This window comes from Ursus maritimus, unplaced genomic scaffold (genome assembly GCF_017311325.1).
Source record: "Ursus maritimus isolate PB19 unplaced genomic scaffold, ASM1731132v1 scaffold_30, whole genome shotgun sequence".
Lineage (NCBI taxonomy): Eukaryota > Metazoa > Chordata > Mammalia > Carnivora > Ursidae > Ursus > Ursus maritimus.
In genome coordinates, this window is record NW_024425564.1 from 21,916,349 (window position 1) to 21,938,962 (window position 22,614).

General features: G+C 43.5%; 1 protein-coding gene across 1 annotated transcript; it reads right to left on the reverse strand.

Moving 5' to 3' along the window:
- Positions 1 to 12,800: 12,800 nt before the first annotated feature.
- On the reverse strand, positions 12,801 to 22,603 carry CUNH6orf52 (chromosome unknown C6orf52 homolog). The gene is made up of 7 exons (XM_008693046.1): positions 22,502 to 22,603; positions 22,091 to 22,178; positions 21,370 to 21,452; positions 19,873 to 19,958; positions 19,584 to 19,621; positions 18,466 to 18,511; positions 12,801 to 13,121 (listed from the first exon to the last, which is right to left on the reverse strand). The coding sequence occupies exons 1-7, from the start codon at positions 22,570 to 22,572 to the stop codon at positions 12,964 to 12,966; spliced, it is 570 nt and encodes a 189-aa protein (XP_008691268.1). The 5' UTR covers positions 22,573 to 22,603; the 3' UTR covers positions 12,801 to 12,963.
- Between the last annotated feature and the right edge of the window lie 11 nt (positions 22,604 to 22,614).

Genomic DNA, 22,614 nt, shown 5'->3' on the forward strand with positions numbered 1-22,614 from the left:
TTAACTATGAGTTTAATGTCTCTGCTATTTTTTTCTTATATGCCATTTCTCTCTCACTTTTTTATGTTAATTAATTAATTCATTTTTAGTAATCTCTACACCCAACGTGGGGCTTAAACTCATGACCCTGAGATCAAGAGTCCCACACTCTGGGGCACCTAGGTGACTCAGTCAGTTGAATGGCTGAGCGACTGACTCTCGATTTCAGCTCGGGTTGTGATCTCAGCCCTGCATAGGGCTCCGCAATTAGCTGAGTCTGCTTCTCCCTCTCCCTCCACCCTTCCCCATGCACTGGGTCTCTCTCTCTCAAATTAATAAATAAGTCGAAGAAGAAGAAGAAGAAGAAGAAGAAGAAGAAGAAGAAGAAGAAGAAGAAGAAGAAGAAGAAGAAGAAGAAGAAGAAGCAGCAGCAGCAGCCGTCCCAGGCTTCTCCAACTGAGCCAGCCAGGGGCCCTCCCTTTCTCTTAGATTAATATTTTATTGCATTGGAATATATCCTTGGGCGATTTTTTAATAAATGTTCTGAAAGTAGTATAGTAGTAGTACTATTTGAGTTACTGCACTGATTTCACTCTTGAATGATAGATTAGTTGGATAGATAATTTTGAATTTAAAATGATTTCCCTTGGAGCTTTGCTTTGATAGCTTATAGCATCAAGTGTCACTAATGAGGAATCTGTTACCAATGAAAACTTTACCTTTATAGGTAATCTATTCTCTCTCTTTCTCTACATAGAATTTTAGGATTTTGCCTTTGACTGTGAAGATATAAAATTTCATGAAGAAGTGACTTAATTTGTGATTAATGATGTGAGATAGGAGTCTGAATTCATTCTTTTTTTTTTTTTAAGATTTTATTTATTTATTTGACAGAGAGAGCCAGCAAGAGAGGGAACACAAGCAGGGGGAGTGGGAGAGGAAGGCTCCCAGCAGAGGAGCCTAATGTGGGGCTCGATCCCAGAATTCCGGGATCACGCCCTGAGCCGAAGGCAGTCGCTTAACGACTGAGCTACCCAGGCGCCCCTTGAATTCATCCTTTTACATGTAGATATTAGGTTATTCTAGTATCTTTTTTTAGAGGGGGGAGGGGCAGAGGTAGAGAGAGAATCTTAAGCAGGCTCCACACACAGTGCAGAGCCCAGATGAGGGGCTCGATCTCATGACCCTGATATCATGACCTGAGCTGAAATCAAGAGTCTTATCCAACTGAGTCACCCAGGGGCCCCAATTCTAGTGTCATTTGTAAAAACGATTATTCTTTCCCATCAATTGTCATGGCAACCTTACTGAAAATTAATTGACTGTAATTATAAGGGTTTATCTCTGGGCTGGTGATTCTTTTCCATTGATCTATGTGTCTACTCTGTGCCAGCCTGACATCATCTTGATTACTGTCATTTTGTAGTAAATTTTGAAATTAGGAAGTGTAAGTCCTCTGATTTTATTGTTCTTCTTTTTAAAGATTGTTTTGGCTATTCTGGAATCATTGGCTTTTTAAACTAAATCTATTCCTTTCTTTCACTCCTTGAACTAAACGAAATTAAACAAACCCTTTCTGTTTTTCTCCAAAATTCTACAAGCCTTAGCTCATTCAGGATCAAAATTTGCTTTCCTGATGCTTGCATGGGCTCACACAGTTCATTTTTATTTGTATGCCCACCTATACCTATCATTTTAGAACCGGGATCATCAAATGGAACTTATCCACGTTTCATGAGCCACTTCCCACTCTTCTTCACTGGAATCATTCATGACCATGTTGTCTGATTCTTGCTCTTTAGCACTCCCCACCCCCTTTTGAATCATATTTCCTTTGAGACCTTCTGGTGATAAAATTAGATGTTTATATTTTTTTTTTCTTGAACTTTTTGAAATTTTCTGTCCTAAAGTCATGCCCCGGGGTCCTTCCCTTCACAGTCGTGGGTAGCTGTCTGCTATAAGGCCTCAGACTCTGTGTGCTCCTGGTTGCAAGAAAGGTGTGAGGACCACATGCTGAGAAACACTCTCTTTCCTGTAAACTGTGACCTAGAAAACAGGCAGTGTGGTCGGCTACGAACGCCAGATAAAGGATCTAAGTCCTTCCATTCTGATAATGTTGTTCAGACACAGTGACCACAAATGGAGAAGCTAATAAGAGACACACTAATTACAACTTTCCTAAACCTGGGGGACAGTGTAGTCTAGGGAGCTTTTAGAAAGACCAGTAATTCATTCACAGATTGTGGTAACATGCGGGGAATAAATATAGAAATGCTGTCCGTAGCCTTCCTTCTGGCTGGACATTAGTAAGCTATCACAACGCAACTGACTATTATGATACAAATTCCCTCTTCTTCAAGGCCTTGGACTCCTTTGCACATCATCCACTGAATACTCATTTCTTTAGCAGAGCAGAGGCTGGCCAAATGGTTCTTAGAACTGGTCAGAAGGCTGGGCGATCTCTGAGTTACCTGGAGCCCCAGCCCATCCTTATGTGACTTCCTGTAAAGATGGATATTAGTACATCTTACTGGGCTAAGTTAACCGTCTTAGAAATAAAAAGAGAGTTTGCGAACTTGGCCAAATTAACAAACTAAAACATGAGAAATGCAATTGCTTTTTCAGAATATCTCTAAGAAATATAATGGGGAAAAATCCCGCTAACATGAAATACACATAATAATCTGAATGAGAAATATTCACGATAAAAGGCAAGGTGGGAAAAATAGTTTTAGCCCATGTGACTGACAAAGATTTAATATTCTCTTTTTATACGAAGAGGCCAATTATAAATCAATGAGAGGCAGTTTACCAAAGAGGAAGAGGAGGATGGGTAGGGGAACTGGAGTTGAGGACATACCACTTCATGGTTGCTGCCATAGGAATACCAGGCTAGAGGAAGAAGATGGTGAAGTGTTAGATTTAATATTTATGTGTGAAACTCCCTAGTTAAAAGGGAACCTGACAGGACCCAATCTCCCCAACTCCTCAAACTTTCTTTGCCTTAGAAAGACGGTGTGTCTCAAGTGCGGGGGTGGGGGGGAGGGCGGTATTGTTGGGATCATCTCTCTTCCTCTACAAAATAAGTGTGTACAACACGTATTATAATAATTCATTGAGATGTAGGGTTTTTTGTACCCCAGCAATTCTCAGAGTATGTATGTTCCCTGGAGAAGCATCACCACCACCTGGGAACTTGCTGGAAATGCAAATTCTCAGGTTCCAGCCTAGATTTATAGAATCAGAAACCCGAGGGGAGTGAGGAGAGCCATGTATGTTTACCTAGCCAGCCAGGTGATATTCTGATGCATGCTAACCTTTGAGAACTGCTGACATTGCTAACATTTTCCTTTATTGTTTCATGAGAAATTCAAATAAATAGCTATGTGTTCCAATCCATATTGTACATGTTAAGTCATATTTATTAAAATGCTAATAACATATTACATCTCCAAAATGAATAACGTACTAAATTTCAGTATCTCATTAAATAAAAGATGAACAGAGGTGATCAAGGAGAGAGTAGTTCTAGATTAGTTGGTCTGTTTTTTTAAAGAAAAAGAGCCCATGAAAGGACAAACAGCAAAGCGAGAAAACATGCAAATTCATAAATGGTCCCCCAAAACGTGGTTTGTTCAGGGAAACTCCATAAGTTCCAGTGACTTTTTTCAGTCCCTCCATCTTTCTCCTTGCTGACTCTCCAGGTGTCACTGGACCCATGGCCCAAGGAATCTCAGATATGAGTCTTAGAGCAGCAAAGTGGATTTTCCAGGAAAATATTCATAAATGTTGCCATGGGAACAGTTTCTCACTTTTTTTGTCCCTCATTGGAACTACATTTTCATCATTAGAATAAAAGGAGGGGGTGGAATGGCATTTAGAAAGAGAGTGTCTAGCTAGAATAATTGCGTCTGGGTCACAAAGCGAGTGGTCAAGAATTAATAGCTCTGAAAACACACCAGCACATCTGCAGTAATTATTTCGTCTTAGAGATTTAGAGTTTTAGGACTCTAAGAAGCTTTGGACATCCTCTAATCTCCCTCATTGCATTGTGAGAGGCAGAATGGGGAACAGAATGTGGCCATCCTAATTGAGTCTAGAATTTTGTCCCTATCACCTGTTTCCCCTTAAATCTAGTTTTTTTGTAGTAATAACTACACAGAACTTAGAAATTCCTGGAAGTTCTAGGAGATCACTCTAAGTGTTAACATTTGACCAGCCTTCCCACTCACATGCATATCTGTTTGGTGCGGGACCATTTACAAAACTCTTTGGCATGTTTCGTCTTCTTGGCTCATGGGTCATCCTTCATGTACATGGAGGTATGAAAACGACCTCCTCTTTGTGAACCACAACAGAGGTTCACGCTGGTTTTGTTCGCAGTCACCTTCAAGGGAACAGTCTGTGGAAAGCCCTTCCTCCCTCCTCCCTCCCCCCTCGTACCTCCCCCTTCCTCTCTGTGCCGGAACCATCTCTGTCGGTGGTTTTCACAGCTTAGTCTTTGGAGAATGTCACTGTGTGACTAGGTTTCACTGATCCTTGAGAACATGAGAAGAAAAAAAAAAGTGTAGCAAGTTTTTTATAAAGCTGGATTTTTTTCGCTAAGAAGTACTATCCTTCCTTTGAAATTAAGTTCATCCTTTTTTATATTAAGATGCCCTATTTAAAAACAAAATGATGGGAACGGTTGATGGAAATCCAAAAATAATAAAACAAGCAAACAAATAAATAATACAACAAAAAGTTGGCCATTATATATAGATTTCACTTTAAAAACTTTTTTGGGGGGGGGGCGCCTGGGTGGCGCAGTCGTTAAGCGCCTGCCTTCGGCTCAGGGCGTGATCCCAGCGGTCTGGGATCGAGCCCCACATCAGGCTTCTCTGCTAGGAGCCTGCTTCTTCCTCTCCTACTCCCCCTGCTTGTGTGCCCTCTCTCGCTGGCTATCTCTCTCTCTGTCAAATAAATAAATAAAATCTTTAAAAAACAAACAAACAAACAAAAAAACAACTTTTTTTTTTAATCCGTGAAATCAAAATATCTGTGAGAACAACATTTTCAGGCCATTGCTCTTTTTAAAACTGCTCACTGGGGAACGTGGGTGGCAAACTCGGTCAGGCGTCGGACTCTTGGGTTGTGGTTCAGGTCGTGACCTCAGGGTTGTGAGCCCTGCTTTAGGTTCCGTGCTCTGTGTGGAGTCTACTTGGTACTCTCTCTCCCCTGCCCTCTGCCCCCCACCCCACGCCCCCATTTTCGCACTCTAAATAAATAAATAATCTATCTTTTTTTAAAAAGTGCTTGTTAACCATCTGTGATGAAAAGCCAGCTTTTTTCTCTCCAACCATTTGTGGAGTGATGTTTTTGTAAAAGACAATGACATAAATTAGTAGAAAAATAAAATGCTGCTTGGATGCCTCAGTGATGTCAGATTGCTATACAAGTTTCCACAGCTGCTCAGTTTCTGCGTTAACCTTGCTGCAGACTGATGAAGCGTCGGCAGACCAGCTCCAGGCTGCAGAGCACACTTTCAGTACGCTAGATGTTTCATTTACAACATCACACTCTTTCCAACACCAGGCCCGGCAAAGGTGTGACGGGCCAAAGGTGTGACGGGCCAAGGGGTTCTATAGCCCAATCCATTCAGGAAATGTTCAGCGTCATTCATCTATTTATATGGGGAATAATATTGCAGCAGTATTTCTTTTTTTCTCTCTCTTTTTTTTTGAGATTGTATTTCTTTTTCAGAGAGAGAGAGCGCACAAGTTAGGGGGGCAGCGGCCAGAGGGAGGAACAGGTTCCCCGCTGAGCAGGAAGTGCCATGTGGGACTCGAACCCAGGACCCCGGGATCATGACCCGAGCCTAAGGCAGATGCTTAACTGACTGAGCTGCCCAGGCATCCCAGTATTTTTGAACTTATTGGACTCTAGAACCACCACTCCCTTTTTTGGTAGTTTATCTTTTTTTAAGATTTTATTTTTATTGTTTTTAAAATTATATTTGATTTTTAAAGAAACTGCCAAACAGTTTTCCAAAGGGACTGTACCATTGTACATTCTCGCCTCCAACATGGGGCTTGAACTCACAATCTCAAGATTAAGAGTCGCATGCTCTTCTGATTGAGCCAGCCAGGCACCCCTAAGGATTTTATTTTTAAGCAATCTCTACATCTTATGCGGAGCTCCAACTCACTACCCCTGAGATCAAAGAGCCTCAAGCTCTACCGACTGAGCCAGCCGGGTGCCCCAAGTACCTTTTTAATGTCTTTCTCTTAACTCTAGTGTTCCGTAGATCACAGTTTGGGAAACAGTGCTCTGAAACACAGCATATGCCTATGACTTGGAAGAGACCACTGATGTCACCCTCCTCGTGCTAACTTTCCATTTGGAACTCCGAAATGAGCCATACTGGAAATGTGTGGATGTGTTGGTGTGCCCACACTTCTTCCCATGACTGCACTTCATTAAGAAGCAAAATTAATCCAGTGTTTTCCTCTCCCTGTGCCAATTGCTATCACTTCTGAACCTTGCCTCATTTCTCTTACCTCCACCTGCTGTTCCAGTGAAACTCCTGAGCCTTGATACCTTTCGCCTTCCTCTAATTAGCTCAACCAGCTCCTTCCTATAGCGATTTTCCCTCATCCTTTCCTGTTATGCCCATGAATTCACCACTTAGCTGTCAGGGAAAGCCATCTTTATCCTTTAAATTCTTGCTTTACGCTGTTGTCAGAGCCTTCTTTTAAAGCCACAAATCCAGGCACGCCGCACCTCTGCTTACAACTCTTCCCTACCTTCTCAGTAGAGTCCTGTGACAAGGGACGAGAACATCCTAGCCCTGTGCCTCCCAGCCCTGAACCAGCCCCCACAGCCATTGTATGCTCAGAACCCGGGAACCCTTCAGGCATGTTTCCCCACTAGGTAAGGTGGCAGCTAAAGGAATGAGAGAGAAAAGGCTAGAGGAGAACACGACATTGTGAGATCAGGCTTCTCAAGGGCCTGGCAGCATGACCCGTGGGGTACCCCAGGTTTCTGTCAGGGTGGACAGTTGGGGGGAGGAAGAAAGGCATGTGTGGCTTGGCTTCTAAAGTTCCAGCTTGGACAGAGGACGTACTCAACAAGAAGGGATGAGAGGAAGAGAAATGGCTTCCTTGGACAGGATGTAATGACCAGAGATACACTGGGAGAAGGGAAACCCTTCATTTCCAGAACTTCCAATGATACACATAGCATGACTGTAGTGTGATCGTGAAGCATGGTCACAGCGGCCATGAAGCCACGGATGACTTTAAGGAAATCCCCTCACAATGAACTGAGTCATCCAGACCCTTGCTTCTTGACTACACCTTAGGCGAGACTAAGGTGCAATTTGAGACGATAGAAAATAAAATAAAACCTACTGCCTCATATAGAGATTTATTTCTACCTCTTGGTCTCATTATAGCTTCCACAGTACTCTGTACATCTCTGGGGTATGCATTATATTTTATCTTGTGTTTTAGCAGTTTGGGAAGTTTCTTCAAGCTTATGAGCCTCTCCAGGTATGACCAGATGCCTGATTCATCTTGCAAATCCGAAGTGGGATGCATAATATTTGTTTATTGAATAAATTAGTGCTATATGTTTCTGTAATGTCTCAGTTTGAAACTTGCATTTTCCCACAAAATTGTTTCAGATTCACCCCTGCTGTTCACGCAAACGAATGCAGTTGAGAGATTCCCTTGCAACAACCTGTTCATTGAAAAGTGAAGAAAAAGCGTAACTTACATCATAAGCACTCATTTTAGAGAGTCCAAAGAATCTAAAATGGTTTCCTTCTCAGGAATGTAAGATGGTTTCCTCTGGGTTATTGTTTTCCTTTGTGTTTTTTAAAAATATTTTATTTATTTATTTGTCAGAGAGAAAGCGCAAGTAATCGCACAAGCAAGGGGAGCCGCAGATAGAGGGAGAAGCAGGCTCCCTGCTGAGCAAGGAGCACGACGCGGAACTCGATCCCAGGACCCTGGTCCTGGGATCATGACCTGAGCCAAAAACAGATGCTTAACCGACTGAACCACCCAGGCATCCCTTACGTCTCTTGATGTCTTGTTCATTTGTGGTCACTGTTAAGATATGAGTGTCTATGGACCCAGTGACTTAAAGGATCTATAAATCTTCCAGCATGTTTGCTAACAAGCTTGAACTGGAGTCATATCCATGGGAATGCCGGGAAGTGAGGATTCCTGGGAGAGCCCTAAATCATATTGAAGTCCCAGTGGAACCAGATTGGTATTTGCTCCTAAATTTTGAGCTAAAGAATATCCTACAATAAGAATATACTGCAAATATGAATATACTCAATAAGAAAACCAATAACTCTTATTTTGGAATACGTGCTCTATTTTCATCATAGATCTTGCCTAGAACACATTGCAGACCTGTGGCCAGTTTGTGAACTTGCAGTAAGAATATCCTCAGGTCACTCTGAAGGCAGATGACATTGGGACAAAGTTCAATCTTCTGCGCTTGGCACCTCATCACAAGTGGCTATTTCCTAGTGCTTAACGACCAATCTAACCGATTTAATCAAAGTCCTTACGTATTTTGTGGGTTGCCCCAGTGAAGGAGATAAAACAGGTGACTTTCCCCATCTTTCTAAGAGGAGGGTCCAACTATTTCACACATAGAAAGTCACTGTAAAGCAAAGCAGATCCTTCTTGTTGTGTCGAAAATCATTAAAGGATTAGGGGCACCTGGGTCGCTCAGTCGTTAAGCTTCTGCCTTCGGCTCAGGGCGTGATCCCGGTGCTCCTCTTCTGGGAGCCCGCATCTTCCTCTCCCACTCCCCCTGCTTGTGTTCCCTCTCTCACTGGCTGTCTCTCTGTCAAATAAATAAATAAAATCTTTTTAAAAAATCATTAAAGGGTTAAATATGCATGGAAGTATAGGCCAAGAGCATTGCTATCCCAGGACAAAGGTGCAACCAAACCCCTTGAATTTTGAGAGCTTGTGAAGATCAGTCTCACTTCTTAGCGGAAGCACTGGTCACCCAGAAGAAAGACAGTGGCACTGGCCTCTGAGGTGGCAGTGGTCTATGTCCTCCATGGCCACATGGCACCTTGGGGAATGTGCTAATGAGCTGAGAACACTGATGACCAAAAGCCCTATTACTTGCAGCTCAGGCCTCCTTGTACAAGGCACCCTGGTAACAGAATGTAACCCCCAGACACTACTTTGCCTTCAGAACCTGATGCATTCCTATCAGAATTACGTGCAATTGCCGAAACATGGAAGCAACCCGAATGTCCATTGAGAGATGAAGGGGTCAACAAACTCTGGTGTATACATAACAATGGAATATTTCTCAGCCATAAAAAAGAATGAGATCTTGCCATTTGCAACAACATGGATGGACCTTGAGGGCCTTATGCTAAGGGAAATAAACCAGACACAAAAGATCACATATTATATGATTCTGTTTATATGAAATACCCAGAAGATGCAAATCCGTAGTGACAGGAAGTAGAGCGGTGGTTGCTGGGCGCTGGGAGGAGTCGGAAATGTGGAGGTACTGTTCGTTGGGAACAGAATGTCAGTTTTGCAGGGTGAAAAGAGTTCTGGAGATAGATGGTGGTGAAGGCGGCACATCAATATGAATATATTTAATATCACTGAACTGTATGCTTTAAAATGGTTATGATAGTAAATGTTCCGTTATGTGTATTTTACCAGAAAAAAAAATTAACTCTGCTGCAAAAGTATTCTGTTCCAGCACCTGTGAGGACAGCCACTGTGGGGAGGTCAGTTCCCCCCACCCCACCTGGGCCAGATCTTCGCTCAAGTGGGTGGGTGCTTTGCCACCCTGCAACCCCAATCTCTACCGTTCTCTGGTGTTGAGAGCCCAAAACTTACCCTCCCATAATAGCAGTGATTCATAAAGTTGTCCGCCTCCCCTCTCCCACCTCTAAATCCCTCCAGGTGAAGTGCATGGGGCTCAAGCATTGCTTGATTGAGTATGGCATTTATTAATATAGATAAAACTAAGAACAGTCCGTTACAAATTTGGTAATTTTGGAACACCTACTTGGCACGCAAGGAGAGTAATCAAGTAACCAGTATGATACACGGAATGCGGAGCTCAAAAGAAAGGTCTGTGCTGCAAACATAAATGTGGGCTTCTTGCCCAGAATGCATAGAGCGGAACGGGAGTGGATGAGCTCACCCTGAGAAAAATGTAGAGACAGGGCATGCAGAATGAAAATGGAGACCACCACCCAGGTCTTTCTAACCTGCCCACATAGGATGGCCAAATTAAGAACTGGATTAAATTTGAACACTTTGGGTTGCAATGAGGGAAACTGAACCAACAAGGGAATTGTATTGGAAACTTAATGATTCCTGAAAATGATAGGGTACAAAAATAAAAAACTAGAGAGTACACACCACCTGACTCTTTCCCGCTAGCATGACTATTTGCTTCTCTCTGTAAATTGACTTTATCCCAGAATAGGAGACATTGCTACAGCAGCTCCTGGACCCCATCTCTCCTAGCTTCACCACCAGAGGACTGAGTGTCCTCAAAAATTTGAGGGAGGATTTGATGGGTTCAAGGAGGTCATGAGATCACTCTGGCCGTTCTACTGAGGCAGGTACTGTGGCTTAGGCTGTGTTGGAGCCCAGGGATAGAACAGTTATCAGCTGTGATTAAGAAGAAGGGTCACTCGGGGCACCTGGGTGGCTCAGTCGTTAAGCGTCTGCCTTCGGCTCAGGTCATGATCCCAGGATCGAGCCCCGCATTGGGCTCCCTGCTCAGCAGGAAGCCTGCTTCTCCCTCTCCCACTCCTTCTGCTTGTGTTCCTCTCTCACTGTGTCTCTCCGTCAAATAAATAAATCTTTAAAAAAAAAAAAAGAAGAAGAAGAAGAAGGGTCATTGAGGATAGGAAAGGCCTCACCAGAATCCCCCAAGATTTGAGGGGCACCTGAGTGGCACAGTCGGTTAAGTGTCTAACTCATGGTTTCAGCTCAGGTCATGATCTCAGGGTCGTGGGACTAAGCCCTGCGTTGGGCTCTGCTCTCAGCATGGAGTCCGCTTGAGATTCTCTCTCCTTCTCTCTCTGCCCCTCCCGCTCGTGCGCATTCTCTCTCATGCGTTCTCTCTCATGTGTGCTCTCTCAAATAAATAAATCTTAATTAAAAAAAAATCCCAAGATTTGAGTCAGAAAAGCATTTCCCAGAAAAGGTAGGCTGATAGACAAAACCCAGTGCAAGCTATACAACATGCAGACGGCAGAGGCCTGTTTACTGCAGGTGCAGAGGATAAAGGAAGCAATGATGGCAGCCACATCCCCTCTCCCTCTTGTTTTTAAGACGGGTCACATCTCAGTAACTCTAGGACTCCTGCTGGCCTGTGGACTCCTGCTGAAAGCCCAATGGAGTTCACTCAGGGAAAACTGACACACACCATTAGGTCTCAAAGCGCCCTAAAACAGTCAATGTGTACTACCACAGGCCAACCCCGCGGTCAGCGCGAAGTATTTCCTCCCTCTTCCATCACAAGGAAGAGCGTAATCCTCCCAGCCCCCATCTGTGCCTCATCAGACACTGGAGATTCCATCCCATTGGTCCAATGGTTTTCTTGGTCTTCAGCAAAACATCACAGTACCAGAAATTAAAATGTTTTTCTGAGCAGTGGTCATCAGTAAGTGGTGAGCACAAGGTTCCATCTTTGGTTTTCCTAGCTGTCTGCTTGCAGCACAGAAATACTGCCTGCCCTTGCTCTCAGGTACTCACCTGCACAGACAGAAGAACCACAAACAGACCTGCAAGGTCACTGTTGATTATCTGTGACCCACATTGATCCACAACTTAGGCCCAATGGGGATTATCACAACCAACTAGGTCACTGTTAACTCTCAACAGAAGGACTTGAATAGCTCTGAGAACTTCATAGGGCCACACCAACCAGTGACTGATGACCACTGTTACCCAGAACTTTCCTGGAGGCATCTAACACCACCAATCCCTGATATTTATAAATAAACAGTGTAAACATCTGTGTTTTTGTTCATTTTTCTCTGGTTTAGAATTGAGAGCTCCTGCCCTTTCAGCAGCTATCATTCTTTCCAATTGGCAGTAATCATTGCTTTTCATACTGTGTTTGCCACGATCTGGTTACTATCATGAAAGGAAGCCTCTCTGCTCATACTAGACTTCGTCCCCATCATCACTAATCTGAAGATTCTCCAAAAAAGCTATCTGGTCATTCTTGCTTTCTCTGATCCACAACCCAGCATTTGCTACCTCCCACATTACCCTTGCCCCATTTGGTAATAGAGGATGTAAAGACATCCTCATGCCTAAGCTAACTGTTTATCCTTTCATAGGACTAATAATGATTAGCAGAAGGAGATCAGAGGCAGTGTGGGCTATTCCAGCAAAAGGGCAGGAGCCTTCCCAACATATACATTTATGCTGATGCTTTCATTTTATCTTTCACTCAATTCTTCCATTATTCTAAATCTAGAACTTCTCAAGCAAATGTTATCAATTTTTGCATGTTAGGATATATATTGCCCCACCAAACTGAGTTTCAGTTACAAAGCTGCCCCCAACTTTAAAGCATCATCATTCCCCTGTTAACTTCTGGCTATTAATTCCCATCAAGCCAGATTATGTGCTACCATACTCTTTATATATTTACACGTCTATACATTAATGGCCCAACCAGCTCAGGTCAGGCCCATTTTCCTATTAGACCTATTTTCAAATGTCTTATAGTTCAGCTTGGTCTGTCATGATAATTATATGATTGCTTCTGGCACTTACTTAATACAACACACTTTCAGAAATGGGTATGCTGGGAAAGTTTATTTACATCAAATTTTATCATGTCAGTCACATTCAAGTCCTGGAGATCTGTATTTACATACAACATCCAGTACATTCCTGGGAGAATTTTTTTTTTTTTGCAAAAACAAAAACAAAACAGGAGCAATCAATAGGACAATGGGGTAGCTTAATCAACTTCATGCTTCTCCAGGGGCTCATCTGGGATTTCAGAGTGAACTGTATCCAAAGGCTGCCAGTGGCAATTCATGAGAGAGTCGTAGAGTTCCTCACTTTTCACCATAAACTCCTTGTTTAATTCCTCAATATTCACACGAAGGTTTGGATCTGCAGGAGCCCATAATGCATGTGGGAAAAAAAATAAGTTTTTACAGGACACATATTAGCAAAGGTTTAAAATCAGAGTTTCAAAAACACATGAGCAGGAAAATACTGCAGACATTTCATGTTAGAATTTTTAAAGATTTTATTTATTTATTTGACAGAGATAGAGACAGCCAGCGAGAGAGGGAACACAAGCAGGGGGAGTGGGAGAGGAAGAAGCAGGCTCATAGCGGAGGAGCCTGATGTGGGGCTCGATCTCATAACGCCGGGATCACACCCTGAGCCGAAGGCAGACGCTTAACCGCCAGGCCACCCAGGTGCCCCTCATGTTAGAATTTTTAAATTTCGCATTTCCTTTCAATAAGATTTGAAAATAGAAATTAAAGCTGTAAAAGCACCACTAGCAGACTCAACGAGCATCTCCATGGTAGAAGAGATGGAAGAGATGGATGTAATTAAGAGAGGTTTGGGAGATGAATGGACAGTATTGGAAATGGACTTACTTTGGGGCCAAAGAGAAAGGGAGGGTCAAGGACAAGCCCAGAGTTTCTGGCATGAACACCTGGGTGAGCCCAGACCAAATCCATAGGAAGGGGCTTTGAAACAATAAACATGCTGCTTTATTTGCTTAATTAACTGGTTGATGTAAGTAATGCAAACCGTATAGAGCAACTAATTCAGAAAGAGAGGGAGGCCTGGCCTTCTTTATTTTTCTTTTTTTTTAAAGATTGTATTTATTTATTCGACAGAGATAGAGACAGCCAGCGAGAGAGGGAACACAAGCAGGGGGAGTGGGAGAGGAAGAAGCAGGCTCATAGCAGAGGAGCCTGATGTGGGGCTTGATCCCATAACACCGGGATCACGCCCTGAGCCGAAGGCAGACGCTTAACCGCTGTGCCACCCAGGCGCCCCAAGCCTTCCTTCTTTAAAACCTGGAACTCTAGGATGAGGTGGTGTTAAGTTATCATGAAAGCATCATACCTAGATATTCCTTCCAAGTTGCTGGGCTTCCAAGGTTTTTAATGCCATCCCTTGTTTTCTCTTCTCGTCCTGAATATAACCGAAGAAGCCCTTTCTGTGTTCCTTTGTAAGTTTGCAAGCCTTAGCTCATTCAGAACTGTAATTTTTTTACTTCCTAACACTCACCTAGGATCATGCTATTCACTTCTATTATTATGCCTGCTACGGACTAAATGTTTGTGAACCCCCCAAATTCATATGTTGAAACACATACATCAGTGTGATGGTATTTGGAGATGGGGCCTTTGGGAGATAATTGGGGTTGGTCGAGCTCATGAGGGTTGGGCCGCAGACTGATGGGATTAGTGCCCTTACAGAGAAGGACACCAGTGCTGGTGTGCTCTCTCTCCCCTACCCGCTGAGGATATAATGAGAAGATGGCCATCTGCAAGCCAGGAAGAGAGTTCTCACCAGGCACTGACGTGCTGGCACCTTGATCTTAGACTCCTCAGTTTCCGGAACTATGAGAAATAACTTCTTTATTCAAGCCACGCAGTCTGTGGCATTTTGTTACAGCAGCCTGAGCTGACTAATGTCCTTGTATACTTAGTTTAGAACCAAGATCGTCAAGTAGCCCCAAGGCATCATATATGTTTCAGGAGCTGCTTCCTACTTTCTTCCCTGGAGTCATTCACGACTATGCTGTCTGATTCTTATTCTTTCAAGCTTCCCACCCCTTTTGAACTACCTTTCCTTTGAGAGCTTCTGATCATAAAATTAGATGCTTCTATTGTTTTTTTTTTCCTGAGCTTTCTAAAATTTTTTTTAAGATTATTTATTTTGAGAGAGAGGCAGAGAGTGCTTGAGCCGGAGGAGGGAGAAGCAGACTCCCCCTGGAGCATGGAGCTGAGGGCAGGGCTCGATCTCACAACCCTGAGATCATGACCTGAGCCAAATCGAGAGTCCAATGCTTAACTAACTGAGCTACCCAGGTGCCCCATGAAATTCTTTCTTAAGGTCAAGCCCCAGGATCCTTTCCTTCGCTGTTATGAGCAGTCGTTTGCTAAAAGTTTCCTGGTGGCTGGAAAGGTGTCAGCATAACCGTGCTTAGGAGCAGACCATGGTCTGTCCTGTAGTCTGTGGCCTAGGAAACAGACACAGTGTGGTCAGCTATGAACCCCAGATTAATGATCTAGGCCTTTCCAGTGACGTTGGGCCTGGTGGTAAAGAAACCTATGAAAGACAAACTAATTCCATCTTCCCTAAACCTGTGGGCCCTCGAGACCAAGCTGTCCACCACAGTAGGCACTCGCCATATGTGGTTACTGAGCGCTTGAAATGAGGCTAGTCCTCATGGAGATGTGATGTAAATAAACATACACTGTATTTCGAAAACTTGGTATTACGATGTTAAAAAACTCATTCATTTTTATATTCATTACATGTTTAAATGAAATATTTTGGGTATATTAGGTTACAAGTATTGCAATTAATTTCATCTATCTGTTTTAGGTTTTTTTTTTTTAATTTGGCTACTAGAAAATTTAAAACTGTCTACGTGGGTGGATTTGTGTTTCAAATCACATTTCCCCTGGATAGAGCTGCACCGGCTCTACGAGGAGTTTACACTAACTACTGAAGCGGCTGTTACCTGCCAGATGCTGTTAAAACACTTAAAAGCACTTTAGAGCTATTGTCTTCACACTTTATACCAGGTCAGTTGTTTGTTTTTTTTTTTTTTTCCAGTTTATTTTGAAGTAGTTATAGATTCACAGGAAGTTGCAAAAAATGTGCAGGGTGGTCCTGTGCAGCCCACATCCTGTGTCCCCAGTAGGATATAAAATAGGTCTGCAGTTGGGAAATGTAGAAAATAAATATTGAAAAGAATTACTTTGGGGCACCTGGGTGGCACAGCAGTTAAGCGTCTGCCTTCGGCTCAGGGCATGATCCCGGCGTTATGGGATCGAGCCCCACATCAGGCTCCTCCGCTATGAGCCTGCTTCTTCCTCTCCCGCTCCCCCTGCTTGTGTTCCCTCTCTCGCTGGCTGTCTCTATCTCTGTCAAATAAATAAATAAAATCTTTAAAAAAAAAAAAAAGAAAAGAAAAGAATTACTTTAAGTGCCAAATTAAGTCCCCTTTATAATATTTAATGAGCTTTCCAAGTTGTTTCCAACATACAGGCTATAGCAAGGTATTTAATGTCAACGAGATGTAGTAGGCCATGAGCGGACTGGTCCCCAAACGAGGAGCTCCTGGAGAGTGTGTGTCCTGGGCTTCGCTCTGGTGTCCGTGGCCGCGGAGAACCGCACTACATCTGCAGCAGGGGCGGCCCTGCTCCCTCTGGGGAGCTTGTAGCGTATGGTTCAGACACTGCTCTCAGTGGTTGCTTCCCATCTCAAATCCTCCAGGAGGATGGTCAAGCCCAGAGTGGGGGACTCGCCTTCTTGCCTTGTGGGAGGCTCAGAGGGGCGGTCCAGCTAGTGAACCTGCGTGGGCGGGCCATGTCACAGGGCAGCCCGCCCCTGCCTCTTCGCCCTCTTGTTGGCGGTCCGATGCCGGGCTGTGAGGAGTGCCCCCAGAAACAGAGAAGGGCTGCCTTGCTTCTTGGAGAACCCGTCTGGCTGGTGTTGCTGGCCACACCCAGCTCCCTTGCCCCCAGGTGCCATGGCCGTTCAGGAGTTAGCAGGTCAGGTACAGGGAGCGTCATCCTCCACCCCGCCAACAGCTGTTGGCTTGCATCCTCTGCAACGATGAGCACACCTGTCATCGCCCTTCCCACTGCTAACATACTACAGACCTGTAGAAGCCGGGAGGTGGGACTGAGCCCGTCGTGGGCCGGAGCAGATGGACGATCCGTCTAACTGACGCTGACTCCGTAGTCCGCACTCTCTGGTTCCGGGTGCGCCACCTCCCAGGGACCACCTCCCAGCTTTGTGTTTCTGCTCACAGGTGTCTCTTGAGGGGCCTTTTATTTCTTACTGATATGTAGTATTAAACTATTATTAAAATCAGTAGTTTTAAGTGATCCGTATTTTATCATAGGTGGTTATATCATTACATGTTGCATGTTGATGTTCATTTTGTAACAGTATACTTACTAAAGACAGTTTAAGTTTTTCTTTTTCTTTTTTTTTTTTTATACCAGGTCAGTTTTAACATACCATTTTACAGATGGGGGCGCTGATGCCCTGGAGACGAATTTGTCTGGAATTACAGAGCTCATAAGTGAGATTTGAACCCTGGCAGTCTGCATCCAGAAAACACACTCTCTGTAGGTTTTCCTCTAATCTTTATACTGTCTGTGGGACTGATGAAAGGAGGGAGATTTGACTCATGCTTTAACCAGAATGAAATCCCGCTGAGAGCTGGAACAGGCACCTTTTATTCATGTGTCAATCAAACCTATTTCAGTAAAACGAACTGCCCCATAGCATTGAAAGATTTCTTTTAAACAGTAGTTGCATTTCATTTGAACATTGAGCACCTGCTATCCTGCTGACTTAGTCACTAGGACTACAAAGTCACAAAGCAGTGGGTGGGTTTGGTCTGGTGGGGGTGCCCTGGGGGTGGGGGAAGTGATAGGAAGTAGGCAATGGTCTTCTCTCTGCCTATCTCTTCCACTTCTCTTTCCCATAACTTAAGTAAAACAAGCCAGACATTTTCTTCCCTTCCTTGAAGAAGACACAGAAGCAGGTCCTCCTCTGGGCAGTTGCACTTTGTTCTTTTCAAAACAGATCAAGAACTACAAGGAGCACTGCCTGACACCACAGACAGGGCCTGTGAGGTCCTCCAGGAACCAATAACCCCGAGGGAAGCTAGGAAGCCAGGCCATAGCCACCACCTCAGACTTTTCCCCTTAACAATCAAAATTAAAGCAGAATTAAGGGGTGCCTGGGTGGCTCAGTTGGTTAAGTGTCTGCCTTCAGCTCGGGTCATGAGCTCAGGATCCTGGGATCAAGACCCATGTCAGGCTCCCTGCTCAGTGTGGAACCAGCTTCTCCCTCTCCCCCTGCTTGTGCGTGCTCACTCTCTCTCTCTTTCTGTCAAATAAATAAATAGAAAATATCTTTTAAAAAATAAAGCAGAATTATTCCCAAAGTTTACACTTATGGAGGAAAGAGATCTTAAAAACAACTTATTGTCTTCTTATTGTTTGGAAATTTCCTCATTTCCTAGTCCTTCAGAAAGACCCAAACAGGTGGCTTTACTCAAGCTTCCCACAGAAGCAATTTCCCAAGATCAGACAAATTGCTGAAGAAAATGGCTTATGCGACCTATGTAGGAATTTTCCCATAGAATCTCTCAGCTTCTAGCCAGCTGAGTGATGAGTAACCTGGAAAGGGGTTCGTTTTGTTTCTGACCGTGGCCACGCAGGGTTTCTGTTACCTTCCAGTGGCTCTTCATCTTGCTTCTCTGCCAGAGCCGTGCTTTCCTAAAAGGAAATCAGGATATTAAGAAATTTTTTTTCCTAACGGTTTACTATCAATGCATGCTTTTAAAGAAAACATTGGCTGTCAAAATGATAAAGGACTAAAATCATGAAATAGGTGAATGAAGTCAACAGAAGAAAAATCATAACGGAGGAGCATGCCTGACAAAGACCTCGGGGCTCTCTGAAGTTTCTGGGAACTGACTGGCATCCCAGGGCCTCAAATATGAACTGGACACCAGGGACCCAGGCATCCAGACTCCACAGTCCCTGCACTAAATGCCCAGCTTTCTACCTGGAGCTCTGCCCTTCCTTCCACATGACAATCTGCAAAATCTTCATAAGCATATTCTCCCTGTAGCCTTCTAATCACACCCCAAGGCCATGGCTCAGCTAAGGGCTAGGACAGTAGGTGCTTATGCAGATGCAGAGACTATAGAAAAGCAAACCAGTCAATCAGAGAAGTAAATTCCAGAAGCACTCGCCAAATAAATCTTGGTTGGTTAACACAGACCCTATTGGCTCTCCTGGGACAGTATAAGTTTTTAAGACTCCTCTCCATAGGTATTCGTTGGGAACTGTCTTTGTTAAGGATGTACAGCTGTTCCAAGGAACCAACCCATCCAGGAAGAGCCCTGGTAGCTCCTGGCACCAATGAACTCAATTAAGCCTCCCTTGCTAAGAAAGATGAGATTATATTGAAAGCCAAAGACCCCCCCCCCCCGAGCTCTTCTTTCAATCTATCTGAAAGTATGCCACCCTTTCCCCTCAGAAATAGATCCTAGTTTGGAAAATAAATTATATGGTTATCATAAGTTTAATCTCCACCAGTGGCATATTTTTCCTATTTAGAAATGGCTAAGACAGCCAGAATCTGTGCTTGAATGAGGCCTTTCTTGTAATACAGTGTCCAAATAACGTTGCAGTTCCTCCTTTTCAATGCGTGTTCTGGTTAATGTGGATCCTACATTACCAGGGTGCAGGAAACAGATGCTCTCTGGAGACAGAGCTTTCTCTCTGAGTGAGGGGCACCTCGGCAGTGCCTGTTGTTCCTGAAGAAGGGCCCTTCTTTTACCTGTTTTCCTCTGCTATCAGGAGTTCGGGACAGATACGCTGATAGAGCCCAAAGACCTGAGAATCATTTTGAAGATATCCACTTCCTCTGATCTTAAGACACGATGTCAAAATGCAGAAGGGTCTCGAGAGGCTAAGCTCTTCACTTGGAGAAAGAAGAGCTAAGAACATGGTGTGTTACGGAAGGGGAAACAGGCAATGGACTGTGACATCTGGCAGAGGTCATGCTTCCTTAAAGCAAGACTACAGCAAAGGCATGTGAGCAAAAGACGCCGACGGCACAACCTTACCTTCTGGAATTCTGATGATCAGCTTTATAACCAAAACTCCCACCAGGAAAACAGATTGGTGGCTGTGCTGAGCACACTTGTGCCACCTAAGAGAATATATTTATAATTCTTGAAATTGCACGTTATAGCAATAATTTGCCTGGAGAGTGGGATGAAAATCCCAGAAGGTGTCAACAAAAATGGAGAGAAGACAGTGGGGGAGAAGGGACAAGAAGAGAAAAAGGGGTGTTAATTTCTTTTTACAATGTTACTTATGTTTCTTTGTTCTTTTGTTGTTGTTTCTTACTGTCCTTTATTTCTTTGGTGTAAATTTCTTCATTCTCACGAGTACACAGAAATCAGGAAATACTTTTGTTTCCAAAGTCACCAATATACTCAAACCTACACTTCTCTATTTAAGATAAAGGTAACCACCAGAAGACACATAGATCATTTCCCAACAGGTCAAAAAAGGGAAGGGGTGGAAGAAGAAAAAATGCGCTAAAACCTCACGCAATGTAGCAAAATATCGGGGTTTTTTGGTAAGTGATACAATATCAAACATCCGCTAAAAAGGTAAAACCCGATTTGGGTTTAAAAAGAAAAGCCAAGAAATCTAACAAGATCTTTTATATAGCAGAAGGCACACCTAAAACAGACCTGAAAAACTGAAAATGAAAATTTTGGGCAAAAAAAAAAAAAAAAAAAAAAAAAAAAAACCCAAAAAAACAAAAAAACAAAAAACCCAAAAAACAAATGCAAGTTTTAAAAACTGAGAGTTTAAATATTAAATCTAACTCTGGGTTTAAGGCACAGGCCATCCCATAAGGAGGACATTACCAAACAGATCAGAGAGAAAACTAACACTTTGACGGCTAAGGGCTAATTTCCATAATAGGTAAGTATCTACACAGTCAGAAGAAAGGGGCGCAACCAACAGAAAAAAAGGTGGACAAAGGACATCAATGAGGTCACAGAACACAGATACTAAGAAGCAGTTTAAAAGGCATTTGCCCATGATAATAGACAAATGGCTTCCTCGCCTGTCACGTTGGTTAATCACACAGACACGTAGAGGCAAGCATGCCTACAGCAGCCACGAAATGTGTAAATTTAGGCAAGCTTCTTGGTGAGTAATTTGCTGTCTGAAATTTAAATGTTATATCCTTTGATCCAGACCTTCCACTTCCAGTATTTTTTAAAGATTTATTTGAAAGAGAGAGTGTGCATGACGAGTGCACAAGCAGGGGGAGGGCAGAGGGAGAAGGAGAGGGAATCTCAAGCAGACTCCTCGCTGAGCCCAGAACCCAACAGGGGGCTCGGTTTCGCGACCCTGAGATCATGACCTGAGCCGAAATCAAGAGCTTGGATGCTTAATGGACTGAGCCACCCAGCCGCCCCTCTAGAAGTTTATTCTTAGCCAAAAAAAACCACTCAAATACTTGGAGATAGGTTAAAATTTGTTAATGCACTGAGAACATTCAAAATGCTGGTCGATAAGGGACGAGCTAATATCACAATACATCCAGATGCGCAACTTTCACAGAAAGCTCTTTATTAAAAGGGCGAACTTTGGGGCGGAGAGGGACATCTAACACAACCTATAAGCAGAAGCAAGCAAAGAGTAAAACAGTATGTACTACTCGGTCTGTTGTTGCTCAAGTCTCCCCTGACTCCCTAAAATGAATTAAAGCCCAATCACGCTGGTTTAGGAAGAGTAGAAGGGAAAAATCTAGAGGTTGTAGATGCATTTGAACAGGACTTTCTTCTAAGTGGGGAGGAGATGGGGAAGAGGGAAGGGATGGGGAAAACGCTAGGGGAAGCTTTCCCTTCCTTATTCTAGTCCCTCTGTGTGATTTCAGAAATAGCTTACTTTAGTAACTCAAATACTAGAATATCTTTTAAAAGCATGTCAATGTTTTCTGCTATTGCAAAACAAAACTACCTCCAGTCCTATTTTAGGAGTAAAATCAATTGAATGATACTCCAAACTTTAGTAGTAAGAATTTAGGCATAAACTTCATTAGCCGAGGATTTTGTTTTTGGAAGATAGTAATGGCTTAAATTGTTTGCCCGATTTCTTCAGTCATCAGCTTTTACTCTCTGGTATTAAAATAGGGAGCAAAAGCCATTTTGCTGTGGGAATTTGAATGGGAGCATCTGGAGGCGTGAAGACAGGAAAAAGAGGCTTCCATGTTGGGCACAAGGATGATCCAGGAATCACTTCAGGGAAGGATACCTTAGGTGTGACCAGAGTTTCAGCTGGGCGTCCAGAGGTGTCCTGCACAGAAAGGTCGAGTCCATTTCCATCTGCTGCACAGCCACAGCTGTAGACAGAAAGGGAGGAACCGCTGTGCTGTTGCTCAAACCAGTTGTCGGAGTGGTAACCCTGGCAGGGTTGGAACACTGGCTTCCCCCCAAGAGTGGAGCGGAGACAACAGGAATGACATCACCCACCAAGGCAGAATCATTCAAAAGCCCAGGACTCTTTCTTCTTTCCTGGGAGGCTCAAGCAAGGATGATTTCTGCATTAACTCTTTTAGAACACTTATTTCCAAAGCAATAGTTGGTAAAATTTGCCAAAAATCACGTAAGAAATAGAGCGTGGATGGCCTTCGTTTTCATTCAGAGTAGGAAAAAAACAGCTTACCTTTGCCAGTACCAGTAGTAGTGATTTTGTTGAGCTATGCCAAAACCTGCAAAACTCTCCTGTCCTGCCATTTATCCAGAAACTTGACAGAATGAGACCAGGTCTCCGCAGTT